The 20,911-nt window shown below is 56.0% G+C and overlaps 1 protein-coding gene across 1 annotated transcript; it reads left to right on the plus strand.

Moving 5' to 3' along the window:
- Positions 1–30: 30 nt before the first annotated feature.
- On the plus strand, positions 31–20,326 carry VASH1 (vasohibin 1). The gene is made up of 7 exons (XM_006184451.3): positions 31–1,637; positions 7,355–7,443; positions 8,676–8,732; positions 10,321–10,395; positions 13,042–13,423; positions 15,181–15,293; positions 16,178–20,326. The coding sequence occupies exons 1-7, from the start codon at positions 1,335–1,337 to the stop codon at positions 16,248–16,250; spliced, it is 1,092 nt and encodes a 363-aa protein (XP_006184513.1). The 5' UTR covers positions 31–1,334; the 3' UTR covers positions 16,251–20,326.
- Positions 20,327–20,911: the final 585 nt, after the last annotated feature.

Consider the following 20,911-nt stretch of genomic DNA (forward strand, 5'->3'; position numbering starts at 1 on the left):
GGGCGGCGGGCGGGCCAGGGACCCGGCGGGTGACTGCTGCCCTGAGGCAGCGGGGGCGGCGGGGGCCCGAGCTTCGCGGAGCCACGGAGCCGCGACCTGCTCGTGGACCCCGCGCTCGGCGGTCTGCTCTCTGGAGACTAGAGCACCCCGCGTTAACCGAGGCTTTGTCACTCGCCTCCAGCTTCATCCGCGAGCCGTGACTGCGCGAGCCTAAGAGCTTGCCCTCCCAGCCCCGCGGTCCTGACTCCAACCCTTAGCCGGGGGCAGCGGGAGCCCGAGCGAACAGCAGCGGAGCATCCTTCGCCCGCCGCGGCCGCGCCACCGCCCATGCTGCAGCCAGTCCCAGGCGGCGACCCTGTGGCCGCAGCCCGCAGCTCGGTGACCTCAGCCTGGCCCCTTCGCGCCGGCGGAGCCTTCCCCGCTGAGCCCCGGTCCCGGGAGCGGGACCCGCGCCCCACAATGGCTCGGCTGGCACAGCTCGGTGCCAGGTGCCCGCCATCCGCCCGCTGAGACGCGCCCGGCTGGGGACCGGCGGGGCCTTGGCGCTCCCCACTTCGCTTCCCTGCCGAGCCCTTCCCCCTTCTGGGGGCTCCGTTGCTGCTTCCCGGGGACGGAGTGACAGGGGGGCCGAGACAAAGCCCACTTTGTGCGGGGAGTTGGCTGCGGGCGTGGAATGTGCGCGTTGGCGCACGCCCCCTCTTCCGCACCCCATCAGCTGAGTCTTGGCCCCTGGACTCGTCGCATCGGAGCAATCGCGACCCCGCGCCGCCCTCGGTCCGGCGGCCCCCCCCCCCACCAACCCCCCACACCCAGAGCGCGCACAGGTGTGAGCGTGCTGTATTTTATAGTTAAATTTGTTTCTCTCCAAAACTGGGACCTAGGGCGCCCAGTCGGTGTGGGCACTTGTGCCTTGACTCTTTCGTGGCCCCAGGTCTGAGCTGGCCGGCCTCAGTTTCCCTCCGACTTTTCTCCTCTGCCAGCCCAGACTGCTGTCCGTTATTGTTCTCTCTGTCAAATGGGGGTGCTTTGTGAAGGCTGCCAAGGGGTGTATTTTATGTATCCTGTTTTTCAAAAAGAACAAGGCTTGTAAGACTCACCCGGGATAACGAACCCCCTCTGCCCCGCACTTCGCACTTCACATCGAGGCATTGATTTTTTTTTTCATTGAGTAGTATTTTATTGTACGGGAGCCACGCCCTGGATTCTTAAAGGCGCCTTGTGCTCTGTTTGACCATGTGTTATCTCTGCAGCTGGTGTGTGGGAGACCTCCTGTGAGCCAACTTTTTTTTTCCTGCCTCCTGATACATCCTCCCACCCCTGCCAAGGATTTGGGGATGCCAGGGGGGAAGAAGGTAGTTGGGGGAGGCAGCAGCGCTGCCGCCCCCACTACCACTGCTGTCCCCTCTGGGGTCAGGCGTTTGGAGACAAATGAAGGGGCCTCAGCCCAGAGAGATGATGAGCCAGAAGAAGAAGGGGAAGAGGACCTGCGAGATGGAGGCGTCCCCTTCTTTGTCAACCGGGGTGGGCTGCCTGTGGACGAGGCCACCTGGGAACGGATGTGGAAGCACGTGGCCAAGATCCACCCCGATGGAGAGAAGGTGGCTCAGCGGATCCGTGGAGCCACGGACCTGCCTAAGGTGAGGGGTGTCTGTGTGTATATGTTGAGGAGGGTGGACATCTAAGATTTTAGTGACCGTGGCGCTTTGAGAGCAAAGCTACACTTTCCTTGGTGGGATTGGGAACCACTGGCACGGTAAGATGTTAAAATACAGACAGGTTGTACCTGTGCAAAAGAACTTTTTCTTAATTGCCATTGAGGTTGTTCTGTGAAGTCCACATGCCCTGTTTCCAGAAGGCCCTCCTCCATCTCTTTTAAAATGCCCATGTTTTGTGAGCAGAGCAGCAGGTTAGCTAACAAGTACACTAATGTGGCTTGACATCTTGTTTGCTAAGCCAGAGGACTGTGGGCAGAGAGAGAATGAATGACCAAGGAGGGCCCAGTGCTTCAGATGCTGAGAAAGTATTTTCATGTATTATTTCACTGAATTCTTCAACAGCCTTGTGAATTATGTGCAATTGGGGCCCTGTTTTGCAGACAAGAAAGCTGAAAATTCAAGGAGGAACTCAGGGTCCCACAGCCAGTAAGTGGCAGAGCTGGGTCTTCTTCTGCTGGGCTGGACACTAGGTTCAGGGCAGTTACAAGAGGGCCTGTGGAGAAGGGCAAAGTTCAATCATTTTCTGTGCTTGGCTGGAACTCCTCCATGACGGCTGTCCTTCAGTTGTGTCACCGCGGAGGCTGAGCTGTCTTATTCATCTTTGTCTTTCCAAGGCCTCCTGTGTGCCTGGCACAGAACAGACACTTGTACGTATTTGCTGAATGAAAGGGTGCTTGAGACTTTCCATGCCCTGTAGTGCTATGTGGAAGACACGCTAGATTTTTTTTTCTTCAGCATTATGCTGAAGACTCAGGAAGTACTGTCCCAAATGCAGAGGCCTGAAATCTCCAAAAAAGAGACATTTGGACAGAGGTCAGAGCCCAATGCTTAGTGCTGCCTGCTCAGGGGAGAAGGAGGGGCCAGGGAGAGCGGCAGTTAGTGTGGATTAGATGTGGAGTTGGGTGGCCTGTTTTGTTTTGTTTTCATCAAGTTATTGGTATAACCATCGGATACTGTCTTCTGGGGCAAGCTGAATTCAGAGTTTGAAGGTCGAGCAACTGCCTCATGTTTTCAGAGGAAATAAAATGTGGTTTGATTTTGATTGGCTACATAATCGCTGTCTGTACTTAGAACTTACTTAGCTAATTCTGTATGGTTGGGCATTGTTTCCAATACTTTATTCTTAAAGTGAACCCTGTGGTGAACATTCTGAAGTAGAAAATTGGGGGTCCATCTCTTGATTATTTATTAGGGGTGAATTCCTGGAGGAGGAAGTATTACATCAAAGGCTATAGACATTGGCTCCTTTATCTCTGGCCTAGCTCTATGAACGCAAGCAGGCCCCTTCAACCTGTTTGAGCCACAGTCTTCTCATCTGTAAAATGGGGTTGATTATAGTGAAGATTAAATGAGAGCATATAAGAAATGATACAGCCTCAAACCAGTACTAGTTACTGGATGTTCATTACCTCTATGTCCTTCATCAAGAGGGAGCTAGAGCTCACTCAGCATGTGCTCCAGTGAAGCCAGAGCCACACACTTCTCCCACGTGAGCACAATGGTGATGAGCAGATGGCTCTCCAGCCGTCCTTATGTCTAAATCAGGCTGTGGGAGAGTGTGAATGGCTCCCTGCAGAGTGGTCACCACTTCAGGGGACTGAAAAAAAAATCGAAGAGCTCATGAGCAACTGGTCTTGTAATGTCGTCTTGTTACCTTCAACCTTCCTGTATAGGAAAGACACTGATGAAGGAATGAAGCTATTGTCTGTGGGGGTGTTGTGACTGGCAGGAATGCGAAGGGATTTTGTGAGAGGACTGGGAAAATTTAAACTTCCCTTCCTCAAACCCCCAGAAAAGTGCCACAGGTGGACAACCCACATGTGTCTGGGTGGGGTGTGTCCTCCACCCTGGCCCAGAGTAGGAAGGAATCTGGGCAAAGTGGAGGAGCCCAGGAGGCATCAGGGTGGATCCCAGAAGGCCAGCAGAGTGGACCCAGCACTGGACTGGCTTCTCCCTGAGTGGCCATGCCCTTGGAGCTGACACAGGCGTTCTCAGCAGAGGTTACACTATGGTGGGACCAAGAGTTGGGGCATGGCCTAATGTTTTAAAAGACCACATGAGCCAGAATTTAAAATTGGGAGATTTCACATAAAGATCCAGATTGTTGGCATCTTTTCAGAAGATGAGATGATCTGAGAACAGAGAATCCAGGATCCCACATGGCAGCAGGCAGCCGGAGCTGAGGGCTGGTTCCCCTCCCCCAGATGGCCACAGTCCCCACCACCCACTCTTAGCCTGCCTTCCCTGTTATGTTACCTTTGCAGCTCGAGCAGGTGGTTGAGTCTGGGACCCCCGCAGTGTAGTGTGATAAAACATCAGATCCACCAGGTTCAAATCCTAGTGCTCCCTTCACCCCTTGTGCGAGGAATGTGTGCAGCCTCCTGTGCCTCAGTCTCCTCAGCTATAGAATGTAAGATGGACATGAGAGTGACACGCACTTCCGAGGGCTTATTGGGAGGAATCGATGAAGGAAAGCGTGTGACACAGGTGAGCGTGTGATACGTACCCAGCCGATGGAGCAGGGAGTTGAGGGTGCAGCAGACCACCCGGTGGATGCTTTGGGGAAACATCCTTTAAAAGGATGGTATCAGTATGTTAAAGGGCAGCGCTTTCTAAAAGGATTCCAGATCCAGGAGCAGTTTGTCCTTGATGTTTCAAGCTCCCAGTCATCCAGACCCAGCTACCCCAGGTCCTCTGACTGTGACTCTGGCCATTGAGCGCCTGCAGGTTGTGAATTTGGACATCTCCTCAAAAAAGGCATTGCCGGGGTCAGCAGGTGCTGACCAGGGTCTTTGGCACACGTCGGAATGACAGTGATAGTGGGCGGGAACCGAGTCTCTGCTGCGGGCCAGTCCCTGTCCTGCAACCCCGACATGCAGTGTCTCATCTGGGCTCTGAGGATGGTTCTGTTATGGCACCCATTTACAGGGGAGGCGTCTGAGGCCTAGAGACGTTAAGGATCTTGCTGCCAGACAGTAAATGGCAGGACTGGGATGTAGATAGTGATGGGCTGGTTCTAGAACCAGCTCCACGAGCCTCTAGGCTATCTTGCTTCTTATCTGCACATTCAGCTGTGGGCTGTTCCACCTCCCCTAAGCCGCCTTTTTTTTTGTTCTAGACTGAAATGGACTCCACCAGGGAGAATGTCTTGATAGAACTCAGGGCTTTTGGAGGTTCCTGGAGCAAGGGTAACCCTTGGCCTTGGTAGCAGAGGCGAGGTCATCCCTGAATTGATCTGGGCCAATATCACTCACCCCCACTCAACCCCGCCCCTCAACAGTGAGGGAGCATTTCTTGGCTCCTGGTTTGGGATGCGGGTCCGGGGGCAAATCCAGGCTGCCAGTCTTCCAGTGGGCCTGGTCATTTGGAGGTACAGAATCTTGCTTATTTGTTTTTAGTGAATGAGTGTACACTTGTGCGAATGTTCAGGAGAAAGGTGTCATTGCTGTCGGTGATGGTTAACATGAGTTGGCATGAGTCTCTGAGCCAGTGGACAGCGCCTTCCAGCTAAGCCTCAGCCATGGTGGTCTTTAAGTACCTGCTTGTGAATCCCAGATCTTTTTTTTTTTAACTCTTTGGGGAGCCGTTTAGTTCTCACAGAGCTCCAGTTGGGTCCTCTGTCTGGATGGTGGGTGATGCCCTCATGGGTATCACTGGGCCCTGACCCAGGGCTGGCTCCTGTGAGCTTAGGGGAAGGACTCTTGGGCTGCAGCACCCCCTTGTTTGGAGTATCTCAGGGGAGGGTATACTTACAGTCTCTACCAAGCTCCTAGAAGTCACTGGATGCCCACGAGAAGTGGGGATGACCCACCTGCTTCCCAGAAACCTTCCACCTAAAGAGGTCAGATGCCACACTGTTCATGGTGAACTGTGAAGTAATTCCTCTGATTCCTCTCTGACCCCATATCCTTGACCTGGGAGGCCAGGCCAGGCCCTCAGAGAGTTCTGGAGCCCATCTGGCACAGGATGGTCAGGCAGGAAGAGGGAAAGCCCCCATCGGGACTTTTATCCGCCCCGCTGATTAAGCGGTGCTACAGTGTGGGCAGCAGGGGCTGGAGTGAAAGGGGAAGTGGCTTCTTCCAGACTGAGGTGTCAGCAGCTTGGGACTGCCCAGACAGGAAGGAGGGGACCGTCAAGGGGGGAGAGGAAGTTCATGCAGAGCTGTCCCCTGGACCAGGCCTTCGCTCTGTTCCTGGGCCCTTTGCAGTGATTAGGTGTCCACCTGCCATCAGTGGCATCGCACCGTGCAGTGATCGCTGGTGTGTCACTTCCCTTCATGTCAAAGCCCCAGCCACTGCGGCCACATCTTTTAAAAGGCTGTGTCTTCACCGCACCACAGGGAGAGCCACCCCTACCCAGCCCTACCCATGGGTCCTGCTTTGCCCCTTCCCTTCCCTACCTGTGCAGATTGAGACTCTCAGCAGCCCTTGCCTGCTAGGTGGGCTCCACGTGGGCTAGGCGGCTGGACAGAGCCCTGAGGGTAAGAGAATGGGACCTCTCCGTGTGAGGAGTGGGAAGCCAGCTCACAGCTGAAAGGACTGGTAGCCAAATGGGATCCCAGAGGGGTAGGCCTTGGAAATCTTGTTCTTCTCAACGAAGTCTGTTCTGTAGCCCCAGAGGACCAGCCGATGCTTCCTTTGCTTCCTTGGGCCTCACTGCCTTGTTGTAGCAAAATTGCCAGCCTTTGGGCTCCCCTGGCTGCAGACAGTGGCCTAGGGGCACACACCTGGTGGTGGCCACTTTCCTAACAACTGCTTGGTTGCTGAGGGACAGCCCCAGGGGTCTGTCACTCCTAACCTGACTCACAGCATCTGGGCAGCCCAGGCCTGGCGGCTCCCAGCCGTTAGGAGGTACCTGCCCGACACCCTACCTCTCCCCTTTCTGGGCAGGAATCTGGAAGGTCTCTTCTGGTGAGGGGGACTAAGCAGTTCCCTGGGTACCTGTGCTGATTAATTACAGGTGGGGAGCTGGCAGGACCGGGAGGTGTGGAAGGGAAACTGGGACTCCTGTGCCTCCATGAAACCCCTCCAGAGTGGCTAGCTCACAGCAGGTAGATCCACAACAAGATCAGTCCCCAGCCATGTCCTTCCTGAACTTCTGAACAGTTCAGATTGGAGCTGGCAGGCCTGGTCTGTGTGCTGCAATACAGGGATGGAGTTGGGGGGTGACACCTTCTGCTGAGGGTGTATTCACCCTTCATGGGAGTGCTTCCCAGCCCAGCCCAGGGCAGGGACACCGGGTAAACCAGTTTTGATCCAGCACTTGAACAATAGTGAACCCCAAACCCAAGTGAACTTAACCCCAATATTGACATTCTTATTAAGTCTTGAAGTTAGTGAATATTTAAAATTCAAAAAGTCAGTCAGTCAACCTCTGTTTTTCTAAAATTATTAAAGAAGCATAAAATTGGAACATCAACATAAGCTCCAAATTAGAAATGCTATCAAGTGCCTGGAGGGAGAGGAATAGCCATGGTCGGGGCCTGACGGGAGCCTCTGAGCAGAGAAGCTCAGCATAGGAAGGAAGGGGGAGGCCCACCAGGGCATATGGCTTCTCTGGGGGCTAATCTGGGTGTCTAGTGTGCTGGAAGCTCCAGGTGAGCCTCCCTCTTGTGACCAGAGCTCTTTCTCCATCCCCAGATTCCCATACCGAGTGTGCCTACGTTCCAGCCCTCTACGCCGGTCCCTGAGCGCCTGGAAGCTGTGCAGCGCTACATCAGGGAGCTGCAGTATCCTCCCTGGTCAGGGTCATGGCCACCGTCTGGCCGCTGTGCTGGTCCCAAGGCCTAGTGGGGCTTGTTTACAGACGGGGTTAGAGAGGTCTCAGCAGAGCAGCCCAATTCCACAACTCCGGGGGTGCCATTCACGTGACATCTCTGCGCCCCGGAGTCATGTGAGCACAGCCCGTGTCCACCCAGGGATCAGAGGGATTTTGTCTGATGAACGCCAGACCCACACAGGCCTCTCTGCCACCACTTCGTCCCACTCCGTGTCATGGGGTAGATGTCTCCTGAGCGACCTGCTGGTGGAAGCCTAGTCTAGGTCCACCAGCCCAGACCTCCTCTGCTGACCATCCAGCCCCCACAGAGGGAGTGAGGGGAAGCTCCACTGGGGCTGTTTAAAAGCTGGTTTTAAAGGGGTGTGTGTTAGGGATGGAGTAGGGGGAGATGGAGGAGAAAAAGTATGTTACATTCCAGGAGGTAACTTCCACAGCTTGGAAAATTCTCCCAGTTCACCTTTTTCTTCCCTGGCAAGAGGCCAGTTGCCCAGGATGGAAAGAGCTGGACTCCCTTGAGCCCAGGGTTCCCTGGTGTCCCTGCTCTGGGTCCCTCCACCTTCTGTGAGTCCTGGGCTCCCCACCCCTCCAAGCCCTTCTACCTGCAGATGTGGCCAGAGATGGAAGGACCAGGCATGGGTCCTGAGCAGGAGAAAAGCCAGGCTGGCTGGTTACTGAAAATCAGGTCCAGCCCTTCCTTTGCTGGGGAACCTGGCAGGTGGGGGGAGTTGTGGCCCTGAGAGGGAGATGGTTGGCTCAGGAGTGGCACCCAGCAATGTAGCTGTGCTGGAATCCCACCCCAGCCTTCTCTCAGTTTGTGCTGCTTCTCACCAGTTGGAATCCAAAGTGCGGCAGAGAGCTGTCCACGGCTCAGCCCGTTTCCCGGCCCTGGCTGGCCTGGCTGCTTGCTCGACAGCTCCCTTCCTAGGAGGGGAGGCCAGGGGAGAGCAAGGGTGGGAGAGATGACAGGTGCCATGCAGAGGAAGGAGAGGCAGCGTGCTGTGCCCTCCTCTCCCCTCAGATGGTCAGGTCCTGAGCATCCTCCATGGTGCCTTGCAGAAGCCTATTATGGGGTCTTTACCCAGCCTGCACCCCTGGGAGTGCTGGGCCCCCAGGGTCTGGATAGGGAAAGAGGGACACACCTTTCCCACATCAAGCCAGGAAGCCCTTAACCGGCACCCGCAGGTACAATCACACAGGGACACAGTTCTTTGAAATTAAGAAGAGCAGACCTCTGACAGGGTAAGTGTGGGGAACGCCCAGTCCCTCTGGACCGAGGTAACAGTGCCTGGCAGGGTTGGAGCCCCTCAGGAACCTTTGGGTGGAAGGAAGCAGGAAGGGACCCCTCTCAGGGGGGCCCACTGGCTGGGCAAGTACCACCATGGGGCCCCCCTCAGGATGCCATAAAGAGGGAACTCTGGCCAAGATAAGCAGCCAGGACCCCCTTGAGGAAGAGGAAACCTGACATCCATGCTGAGCTGGGTGGGTGATGGCAGCCCAGTAGCTGCCTTGGTGAGGACAGAGGTCAGACCCAGGTAGATGTCTGTGTGTGAGCCTCACCTTTTTCTTTTTAATGAGAGGTGGGCCTTGAAGGAGAGCCCTCCCCCTTCTCTCCGACCCCTGGAGCTGCCTGTGCAGTCCCTGTGGCAGGGACGTTTGTGTCAGCCCATTTCTCTTACTGGACTCTCTTCTTCTCATTTAGTACAAGGCCAGTATCTGAGCAACAGGGACCCCACTGGGGAGAACACTGTATCTCTCACTTCCCATTCTACCCACCAAGTGTAGACCCCTGGCTAGATTTGCCCCAGAAAAGCCCCAAGGGAGGAGCAGAGTGGAGAGTGAATTCTACAGCTGGGCCTGGGGGCTCAGCCCAAAGCTGTCCAGAGGCTTAAAACCCTGTGCTTTTAAAGTTAATGTGAATTTTACATCTTGCTCCACATATAATCTGTTCATGTTCACTTTCTTGTGAAAATGCTTTTAAATGGTTTATTAGCTAAGTTACTTAATTACCCCCCTCTCCAGGCCCCCGGGTGGATGCAGCCTCCCCAGCCCCAAAACTTTGTTCTTGTTGTCCGGTGGCTGCTGTGTGTGGGGGCTCAGCTCCAGCCTCATGGAGGAGTTCAGCACCCTTCCAGGCAAAGCCAGCAGCCAGGCTGCATTCCCAGGCCCAAGGGGACAGCATTCAGTGAGGAGAGAGGAACCACGCTTCAGGGACAGGCTGTCTTAAAGTGGCCTGAATTCCAAGTTCAAGAGCAGACCGGGGGAGTCACCAGGCAGCTAACTGCCTGAGATCCCATGTCCAGGCCCTGGGCAACTGGCCAGCTGCGGGGGAGCAGTTGCAGTCAATTACAAGCTCTTGGGAGAAGTCATGGTTGGGTCAGGGGTGTCCACTGTGCTCCAGAAGGGACAAGATCAATGCCAAGGTCCCCAGCATCCTTGACATGCTTTCCCACCAGCCCCCGCAACACCATCTTCACAGAAGGCCCCCAGCCCAGTGACTGTCAAAGACCTTTCTACCACTGCATGCCCCCAATTCATCCTCCCCTCCAGAGGTCTTTGGAGCAGGAGCCTGAGAGGAAGGGGAGGTGGAAGGAGGGGAAGGATGGGATAAGGGGCCTCCTTCCTTATCTTTAGCGGCTGTCTCTTTTCTCACCACCCCCTGCTTAGGCTCAAGAAGGATGTGCAGGGAGGAGAGGGAGGTGCTGGGCCAGCTGAGGCAGCTTGGAAGGGAGGGGAGTCTTTGTCCATCCAGCATTTCTAGTCCACCACCTGATACTCCTCCACCAGAAAGGGCTGGAGGCTCCTCATGACTCTTCTCCCTTCCCCCCAGGCTGATGGACCTGGCCAAGGAAATGACCAAAGAGGCTCTGCCAATCAAATGCCTGGAAGCCGTCATCCTGGGAATGTATCCTTCCTCTCTGAGGGGCCTGGGAGGGGAGGCTGCACGTGCTCAGCTTCCTCCTCTGGAAGGGGAGGGCTGAGTGAGCTCCTGGGCGTTTCCAGCTCTCTCCCAGCAGTCATGAACTTGGCTCCAAAGTGCAGGACACTGAGTGGGGCTCAGTTCCCCACACCTCAGTTACTAACTTCTGAGGCTTACTAGGCAGCTCTTCTGAGTCATGTGGACACAGTGACCCTGTTCTCTAAACCCCCAATCAGGGCATATTGTCTCATAAAAGCTGTTGTGCTATTTCCAAGAACCAGAGAGTCTGGGAGAAGCAGGTGGGTGCCCAAGTGTTGGCATTTCCAGGACATGCTGATTAGTGGAGAAGATGGATGGGATCTTTGAAACAGAAGTGCCTTTTAAAAAGAAACCAACAGAGTTTCTCAGTCACCTCTACCAAAAGGGCCAAACTGGGACCTACAGCTGGGTCATCAGAGGAGTTAGGTGGGACAGACAAGTCCCCTGGAAGAGGGGCCCCCAATGGTCCCAGTCAGAGCGAGGTAGGGAGACAGGTATTGATGGCTTGTTCTGTGTCGTAAGTGGTCCCTGCCTTAGTCCTACCCTTTATTGTTTTGTTTTGTTATGGAAAGTTTTAACGTTGTACAAGCATAGACTAACCCCTTTGTCCATTACTCAGTTTTACCAATTCAAAGCCAATCTCATTCATCTCTGCCCACCCCTCCCATCACCACCCTTCCTATACCTACCAAGGCTTTTAAATATTCTATCTGCTACCTCCGTGCAGAGCAGGGCAAGGCGGCAGGTGCCTAATGGAACAAGGAGGAGACCTCTCTCCAGGACAGGTCGGGGAGATGACAGTCAAGGTGAGGAGCACAGCTTCTCTGAGGAGGACTGTGATCCAAGGGGAGCACTCCCCACCACCCATAAACATACCTGCCTTAAATTATACAAAGAGACTGCAGGCCTCCCCCACTCCAGTCTCCCTCCCTAAGGAGTCCTGAGAACTAACCCCACTGTGGCAGTCCTTTGCTGACCAAAGAGCCCCACGAGCATTGCCCTGTTCAAAGGGTTCTTTGCTGGGACACAATGCCAGCCATAGAATTCCAGGCTGCTCCCAGTGCCTCGTTCACGACCCCACATTCGCTTCTCCTTCAGGACCATAAACCAAAGTGGAGGTTCCCACCCCACTCTGGGAGGGAGACTCTGCTCCCCTCCCCACAGAGCACACAGAGAAGCTACTCCAGATCACGTGGTCCCAGAGGCTTTTCACAGGTTATCTGGTGGCTTGTGGGTAGGAAGAAAACAGAGCAGCCCCCATCTGGGCAGGGGACCTGTCCCCAGTGTCCCCACAGAACCGCCACAGCTCCCTCCTGCACACGTGGCGGGAGCTGAGTTTTTCCCCACGTCTCCTCCTCACTGCACCCTGCTCCTGTGCCCTTGGTCACTCACTTGGCAAGAGTTGGGCTCAGTAAGCATCACAGTGACTGAGAGCACAGACTTCGGGGTCAGGCCATCCTGGACCTTACTCCTAGCTCTGCCACATACTCACTGTGTGAGCCCAAGCAAGCTCCTTAACATCTCTGAGCCTCAGGGTCCTCCTCTGCAGAAGGGCCGGATGGTAATCCCATCCCACAAGTTTGTTAGGACGGTTGACTGAGTGGGTACATGGAGGCCACTGGGTGCAGTGTCTACATGGTCTCCAAGCTTTCATCCCGTTCATCTCATTCTACTTGAGTGACTGTTACATACCCGCCTCTGGGCTGGGCCCCAGAGATACAGCAAAGAATGTGACAGACAGCGTCCCTGTTGTCAGAAGATTACATTGTAGCCGAGGAGACAAAAATTAAGCAAGTAAACCAAGAAGTAAAATAATCACAGATTGTGCTGAGTGTGCCGTGGGGGAAACAAGTAGAGCAGACTTGCTTTAGAAAGGGAGGCCGGCAGTGCCGCTAAGCCTGAGGTGTGAGGAGGAGCCGCCAAGGCGGGCGGGGAACAGCCAAAAGGAGGAGCTGGTGTAAAAGGTTCTCCGTGGAAATCCAGCTGGATGGAGAGACTGAGCAAGTGGGGTGAGCAGGACGAGAGGTTGGAGCGGGCTGTAGGAGTGCCTTTGGTTTTGTTTGAAGAGCAGCGGGCAGCGGGTATGCACGTGGCAGGTGGAGTGGTGAGAGAACAGGCTTGTGGGTGCGTCTGTGAGGAAATGTGTGCGTGAGAGAGAAAGACGACGTCTGAGAGGGAAGTAGGGGCGAGGAGAGGCTTGTGTGACTGACAGGACGGGGAAGGGAGAGAGGGAGGGAGACAGGCTGACCGGCAGAGAGAGGCCCTCTCTCATCCCCCCTTCAGCTACAAGGCGTCTGGGAGGCCCTGCGTTTGGAGTACAGGGCTCACTCTTAGTGTTGCTATTTGGTGAGCCCTGCTTGACATCATAGCAGCAGCCATAGAGATTGAGTTTATGGAGCACCTACTGTGTGCCAGGCCCAGCCCAGACGACAGGGTGTGGGGATGAGCAAGGCTTGTCGTCTGCACTCAGGAGCGGGGGTCTGGGGCTCCTCCCGCAGCCTCTCCCGGGTGGGGACCTCTGCATCCCGCCGCTGTGCGCGGGGCCCCTGTGCCTCTCCCTGGCTGTTTCCTTAGCCTGGGCCACGTGGTCAGTTACCTCACCAACAGCATGCCCACCCTGGAACGCTTCCCCATCAGCTTCAAGACCTACTTCTCAGGGAACTACTTCCGCCACATCGTGCTGGGGGTGAACTTAGGGGGCCGCTACGGGGCTCTGGGCATGAGCCGGCGCGAGGACCTGATGTACAAGCCGCCGGCCTTCCGCACACTCAGCGAGCTCGTGCTGGACTACGAGGCCGCCTACGGCCGCTGCTGGCACGTGCTGAAGAAGGTGAAGCTGGGCCAGTGCGTGTCCCACGACCCGCACAGCGTGGAGCAGATCGAGTGGAAGCACTCCGTTCTGGACGTGGAGAAGCTGGGCCGGGAGGACTTCCGCAAGGAGCTGGAGCGCCACGCCCGCGACATGCGGCTTAAGGTCCGTGCCTGGCAGCCCTGTGCACGCGCACGTCATCCAGGACCCTGGGCCCAGGCCAGGGTAAAGGTGGAAGGGCTGCCGCTTCCTAGGGGGTCGCTCCTACAGCGAAGGCCCCTCCCTACCTTCCCCTATCTCGCGCCCCGCCCCCAAGCCGAGGTGGTTCGAGGAGCAAGGGAGGTGAGGGTGTGAAGTTTCTACAGTGTCCCAGCTTTGCCCAAAGGTCCTTACTGTGGACACAGACCCCTGAAGTGGGCAGGCCAGGGAAGGCTCCCGCAGGGGCAGCAAGGGAGCAGGATTTGGGTGGAGAGCGGGTCTTGGACACCTAGAGAAGGGCAGGGGTGTCACATTCCAGGTGGAGGGGGCCTTGAGTGAAGGCTGGAGGGAATGGTAGTAGGGGGGGTGGGGAGCAGCTTCATTCACCCCTTTGTATACTGACTCTTGACCCCTAGCCCCAGTAACGGACTAGGAGGATGTCAGAAAAAGGAAGAAGGTCAGACTGTGAGGAGACAAGGAGGTGGTGGTTCCTTCCCCCACTTTCCCACTCCCATGGAGCAGGCATCTTGGAGAAGGGGAGGGACTGTTAATACCCAGAGTACTTGGGCTGAGCTGCTGAGGAGTTTGCCCCCAGTGGGCAAACTCTTATCCTCTCCCTGGGTCTCCCTGGACTGGGGATGCCTCCCCGGGGGCCTGCTGGCCCCTCCTGGGTGTTCAGCCCACCCCATTGCTCAGTCACTGCTGCCCTGTGCTCTGCTCCTCCAGGCAGTCTGGGGCCACAGCCATGACTGGTGCTTTCACGTCCACTGCTTCTCCCCAGTGATCCCGGGAGGCCAGCAGGAAGGTGGTGGGTGCTCCCATTTCAGGGTGGGAAACTGAGGTGCGGCCCAGAGACTTGCTTGCAGGTGGTGAGAGGCAGATGGGACTGGGGCTCAGTCTCTGGTGGAGAATCCAGGCATGTCATGGGTGCTTTCAGGTGTCCCAGGGGGGATGTGGCAGAGCTAGGGCTGTGCCACCCAGACAGCCCCGAGGCCAAGATCTTGTGCCTTCCCTAGGGAGGAAGTAGGCTGCAGCTGACCCTACCACTTAGCAGGTCCTCCCCTGTCCCTCCTCTATGGATCACTGGCTGTCCAGTAACCTGACTCTCTGCTGGAGCATTACTGTGTCTTCAGGGGAGCAGGTCGGATCTAGAGTTGGAGCCAATATCACCTAGTTTTTAATGCTGTGGTTCCCAATCTACTTGGTGCTAAAGACTTTCCATGTTATTTGTCCCCCTCGTGCCCCCATGATGTACCCCAGGTTTTCAAAATTCAGATCAGACTATGCCACATAAATTAACTTTCTTTTTTTTCTGAATCAGAGATGTAGCTACTAGTCTGAGCTTCTGATTGGCTCAAGATAACCGGTGTCACCCTTGGGGCTAGTAGGCTCCAAGCCCAAAGCTCAGGCATGGGCTGCTTCCCAGCTGGCACATCTACCTGGCATGGGTATATGGCCCTTTTCCCGAGGGCTCTCATGAACCCTTAGTAACTTCCTCCCACATTCATGCTATTTCAGGGGCCAACAGGGATTGGGCAGCCCTGCTGTGGGACCCCTACCCTGACAGCTCTAGTGCCTGGGAAGCAGGTTTGGGAAGACCCAGGCAGAGCCTGGCATGAGGTTTCCTGGGCCCTGCTAGGGCCGCCTCGGGGCTTGTGGCTCCCACAGGGCCAGACTGGCTCTGGGACAATCCTGGAATGAGTCTGTTTCTTCCTCCCCACAAGATTGGCAAAGGGACCGGCCCTCCCTCTCCCACCAAGGACCGGAAGAAGGATGTGTCCTCCCCACAGCGGGGCCAGTCCAGCCCCCACCGCAGGAACAGCCGCAGCGAAAGGCGGTGAGGGATGGTCTTGTGGAGGGTGGTGCAGAAAAAGGCTTTATCCTTCCCTATCATCTTCTTGGTCCCCTGTTTCTTCTCCTGCTCTTCTCATTCCCACCCTTCTCTTTTTGGCTCCTGCTGGCGGGAAGTGACTTGGGTCGGTGGGTTTGATACCCCTGGCACCAACACAGTCCCATAACCTCTGAGAAAATGTTACTGCCTCGCCTACTGGTTACCCTGTGTGGGGCCCTGGTGCCGAGACCCACAGGGAAGGTCTGAGGCCAGCAGCAGGATGGGCTCTGTAGGAGGGAGGGTGGAAGGGGTGGGGCCCTGCCAGATGGTGAGTTCTCCCAGGAGTATCATTGGAAAAGATTTAACGTCAGATGGCGGCTTTGAACATAACTTTTGCCCATGCGAGCCTGGTTTTTGTCTGTATCTAGACGGCAGAAACATCCCATTAAAATACCAGGCTGCTCCGCTGATTTGACTCCTACTTGTCAGTCTGCCTCTTGCTTTAAATGCCATTGTCATTCTGGAGGCACCTCTTTGGTGTGATAAAGGGGCACCAAGCCAGCCTCCAATATCCAGAACCCTTCACTTTGACCTAGGAGGCTTTTGTAGAGGACAGATTCCCCTCACAGAGATTTACACATTAAGCTATTACTTCATTACTTAACTGGAGCCCGAATTGCTGACCTCAGTGAAGAGCAGTAGCCTGGAAGAGAGTGCAGGGACCACACTCAGGACGGTACAGACAAGTCAGGGCTTCCAAAAACACATTCCACAGGGACTCTACTGCTGCATTTGGGACAGCAGGGGCAGCCTCCACTTGCTCCCTCCTCCCCCACCTCCCTGCCAGGCTACTCACGCCTTCTCCCTCCTCTGCTCTCCCCTCCCTGCAGGCCTTCCGGTGAGAAGAAGCCTTCGGAGCCCAAAGCCATGCCAGACCTCAATGGGTACCAGATCCGGGTGTGAGGCAGGGGGCAGTGCCCCAGTCTCGCCCACTTCTAGGGGCCAAGATCCACCCGCCAGAGCCAGCCCGGCACCTGGGGAAGGCGGGGCTGATGACAGGGCAGGGCGAGGGGCAGCACCAAGAGCCTATCCCAGCTCAGCCACCCCAATTGCTGCCCCTCCCACTGGGCCATGCCACCTAACTTTGGACCCAGAGGCAGTTAAGAGTTTAATTCTGAGTTTTTAACTCAACAACTAAAATCTAAGGTATTTGGGAAAAAGTTAAAACTAATGGATCTGCCAATGGCTGGAAGGCTAATTCTTAGATCAGAGTGCCACAGGGCTGGGTGAGGAGGGGTTGCTGGCTCTGCTGGTAGCCCTGCCCCTGAGGGCTCTCTGAGATTTGGGTCCATCCTATCTATGGGGACCCTCCCAGCCCCATTGGGCCTGTGGCAGGACAGGGAGAGGGCTGTCGGTGTTTCTCCAGTCCTGCCTGCCCTGTCAGAATCTTGACCCAGGGAAAGGGAAGCAGGGTAGGAGCCGTCCTGGGAAAGGTCTGTGTCATCCGTATCAGAAGTGTCGCACAGGCCGCATCTATCCCAGGAGCCAGAGCCTGTGGCCCAGGAGGGCCCTCATGCCCTTGTGGCCCCACAGACAGCGCTTTGTGGGCCGACACTACCTAGTGGCAGGGCCCGTGCTGGGCCCGGCTGTAGGAGAGCCCAGGAGAGACTCCCTGGGGGAAGTTCCTGGGCCCCTTCCTGGTCTCCTTACTCAGCCCAGCTCTGTCTGATGCTCAGGCTAGGACCTGCCTGCAGAGGGGCTGGGCTTTGCCAAGGACCCAGACGTGCACTGGGCTCAGCAGGACTGGGGATTAAGCAGGAGCCACAGCTGGGAAAGGAGTGAGACATTCAGGCCTGGGTCTGTCCCTCCCCCCAGCAGTCCCTGGGGTGGCCGCTGCTGCTTACCCCTCCCTGTTATTCAGCCCTTGCTGGGGAAATGAGGACCAGACGAGGATGCCTTGCCCCGGGCCCACCCGCCTCGTTTAGCAGCCTGCTTAGGTGCAGTGGGCCTAGTGATGAACAGCCGTTGTACATGGCAGCTCACAAGGGAAGAAGCCTGAACAGCTGGAGTCTACACAGCCTGCCTGGCTGGCATAGGATACCTGGCGGGCAAGTGAGAGGTGGAGAGAGATTGGCAGCACTGGGGGAAGGTGCTGGAAGCTCAAGCAACGAGGAGGTGGAGGCAAGGGGGCAGTATGGCCACTGAGGAGAGACAGAGCCGGAGAACTAGGGTGTGTACGTGAGAAAAGGACGTGGGGGAGAGTTTAGAATCAGACTGCCTTGGGGAGTAGTGAGTTCCCCATTGCTGGAGGTATTCAAGCAGAGGCTAGATGGCTGCTTGTCAGGAAGCTAGAGAGAGGATTCAGGTTATAGTAGGATAGCTGGATGAGATGACTGTTGTGGTTTCTTAATACTGAGAGGTTATGATTATGATTCATCCAAGGGCAGCTGTCAGTAAGGCTGCAGAGGGGCTGAGGGCCTGGGAAGGGGAGGATCAGAGCCAGAGTTGTAAACTCAGATGCCTCCAGGGCCAGGCAGGTGATTTAAATGAGGGCTGCAGGGCTGGGTGGGGACTGTGGCAAATTAAAGAAGACATACATACCCCATTAAAGTAGCCACTGCGGCTCAGCTCTTCTCAGAGTGCAGGCCCTGTGTTGCCAGAATGTCTCTATTTTTTTTTTTTTCAGAGGCCAGAACTCTGAATTTCTATGTGATACTTGCTAATTTTTAAATGTTGGCAATCAGTTCAGAAAATTTTAAAACCCAACATGAAAAAGAATGGTAGTTTGTAACTTCTAAAGTAGGAGAGCTTGTGCTAGGGAGAAGTCCACTTTGAGATACTTTGAGGTGGGAGGTATGAAAGTTCTAGGCTTCACAGAATAGGCTGGGCCAGGGCAGGGGCCTCGCTGTGGAGGCTGCTCCCAGAGCGGGCGGTGGCCCCACGTCCATCCTCACTCTCCCTGCAGGCCAGAGATGCACCAGGAACTCCTGTGGTTGCTGTGTCACCAGAAGGGGTGGAGTGGAGTAGAAATAATGCAGTTCTCAGCCTGCCAGAGAGATGAGATGGATGGTGCCTGAGAAGCAAAGAAAGAGGGAGGGAGGGAGACAGGATGCGTTTACTGATGTGAATGCCTGTCAGTGACAGCACCAGGGCTGGCAGCTCTTCAAACCAGCAGTTCTTGGCCCAGAGCCAGGACCAGCAGAGAAGCCAGCTGGTCAGTCCCTTGGATTTCTCATGGGTCACTGGGCCCTGGGGAGGTGCCTAACCTGCCCCCTAGGCTACACCCTGGCCAGACCAATCCCAGGGCCATTGTGAGTCCTAACTCACCATCCCATCCCATCCCAGTTTTCAGGGAGAGGGGTGATAAGTCCTCATGTTCCCACATTCACCTGAGGCAGAGATGGATCCATTTGGGAGGCGTGAGGCTGAAAATGAGGCCTTTTGTGCGTCTGGATGTGGGTGCCTCGTGCAGACCGCTCATCAGCAGGTGCCCCAGATGCCCCTGTGGACCACAGGGCTTGAGGGTAAGATGTGAGCGGGAGCTGGGGTCAGGGAGGTGTGCGGAAGCTGCTCCTGGGACAGGAGCCTAGCAGGACGCTCTGACCCACCAGCTCCTTCCTGAGCCCTCTGGGGAGGAGGACCCCAACCCTGACTGCTGTTAGTGAGAGAGGGAGCTGACCACCCCACCTGATAACCCCCTAGCACTCCCCTCTTCCTAGCCGAGACCTCGGGCCTGTGGAGACCCACAGGATACAGGTGCTTTTTAATTTATTTTTAACTTTCTTATATGTAGCAACCCCTCCTCCCCTCCTGGGCATGTTTACACAGGCTCTGCTCCCTGGGGCTGGCCTGGCTGCGGAGCTTCTGGGGAGGCAGAGGCAGGGACTTTGGGGCCTTAGTCACCATCCTCAGTATCACCTCATCTCACTTCCTGTGAGGAACCGAGCCCAGCTCCTCCTGACTCGGGACTGCCTTCCAACACTCAGCATGGGCCCCTCTATCCCCAGGGGTAGGGGCTGCTGGCTGAGGACAGGTCAAGGGGAGGTCAGAGAAAGCTGCTTGATGAAGGTGGGTCAGCATGGGGGTGATTGCTCCCCAAAGCCTGGCTGCCTGTGCTCTGTGCTGGATGCTGGGTCAGAACACTGGGAAACTGGGTTGAGAGCCTTCCCACTCACCTACCTGCCAGTCCTCTCCGTCCCATGGCCTCAACACAGTCCTATTCCCCTCTCCCATCCTGGCAGCCACCCCATCCTTCCTGGGCATGGCGAAGTCAGGAGAGCAGCGGCTCTCAGCCCCCCAGGTGCAGTGATGAAGCCTTGGGCCAGGGTTCTGAGAAGCAGAAAGCCTGGAGGTTGGCCATGTCTGGTTTCTGGCCCTCTTGGTCATCTCATGCCCTACACCCCTTCCAGCATGGACTTGACTTCCTGGCTCTGGGACAGGGTCTAATTCTGGCCAATGGTGTGCCCAGAGGCCCATGTGGGCCTGGGTCTCCTGCATGGGTTGTTTCTGGCTTAGCTGCAGCAGCATCGCAGGCCCACCCCACGGCCTTGGAGTACAGGGGGTGCAGGCTGGACCTGGCATGTTGACCATGTTCTTTGTGCCAGAGCCCGGCTGTGCTGAAATCCCCACTTCCCTTACTCCACTGAGACACTGGTGTGGAGGGCGTGGAGGTCCTTGGAGGAGTGTTGGGAGGGGAGGGCTGCAGCAGTGCTAGCTGCGAGTCCATCAGTATTGACTGCCCCCCCCCCCCCGCCCCATCTCGGTGCTCCGGAGTCCCAAGTTAACCCTTTTCTTTAAGTCTGACAAGAGAAGAAATCGGGTGTGCTTGGCCTGGGGGCCTGGTGATGGTGGACGGCCCCCTCCCTCAAGCGTTTGTGTTGGGCTGCCTGTTGACTGGACTTTATTCTTCCTCTTCTCATATCAATATTGCCCCTCCCCTTTCACTTTGACACTTCGTCTCATTCCTGTTCTCACTTTTTCCTTGACATGAATAAAGTCTCCCCAGCTCCAGTTGTGTGGGCTGGGCAGAAACCACAGTATTAAGCCTTGTCTCCTTCCCTCTGGGTGCTGGGGCTGGAGCCACCCCACTCACCAGGGTCAGCTGGGCAGCTGGGGGAGGGACCTGACCAAAGGTGAGCAGAGCCCCAAACCAGCCAACAGGACACTTTGCAGCCCCTGCAGTCATAAAACTTCTGGGGTCCCAGACTGTCACCCTCAGCTTGTTGAAGCCACTCCACTCTTGTTAATCCTAACCTGGAGATCTTTCCCACTGGCTGTAAATGACCCCTTCTCCCTCACACAGCCAGCTCTGCCCCCAGGGGCCCAGGATGCATTCCGGAGCCCTACTCCTATCCTAGCCCCAGGCAGTCCACGGGGAGCAGAGGGGGAGGGCTGGGTATTCTCCTGGGAGATGAGGCTATTTCAGGAAACCATAGCAACAGGGAACTGAAGGCCCCTCTCCTCACAGTTGCCAGTGCCGAATCTATGGTGGTTAAAGCCACAGCTTTGGAAAGCACCCCTGGTCCCACCTGTTACATCCCTTCTACCTCTGCATTGTTTCTCCAGCTCTGGACCTCTCCCCATGCTTTAAGGCAAGTGCAAACAGTTGAAACCAGACCTGCAGA

This window comes from Camelus ferus, chromosome 6 (assembly GCF_009834535.1).
Source record: "Camelus ferus isolate YT-003-E chromosome 6, BCGSAC_Cfer_1.0, whole genome shotgun sequence".
In the NCBI taxonomy this organism is placed as follows: domain Eukaryota; kingdom Metazoa; phylum Chordata; class Mammalia; order Artiodactyla; family Camelidae; genus Camelus; species Camelus ferus.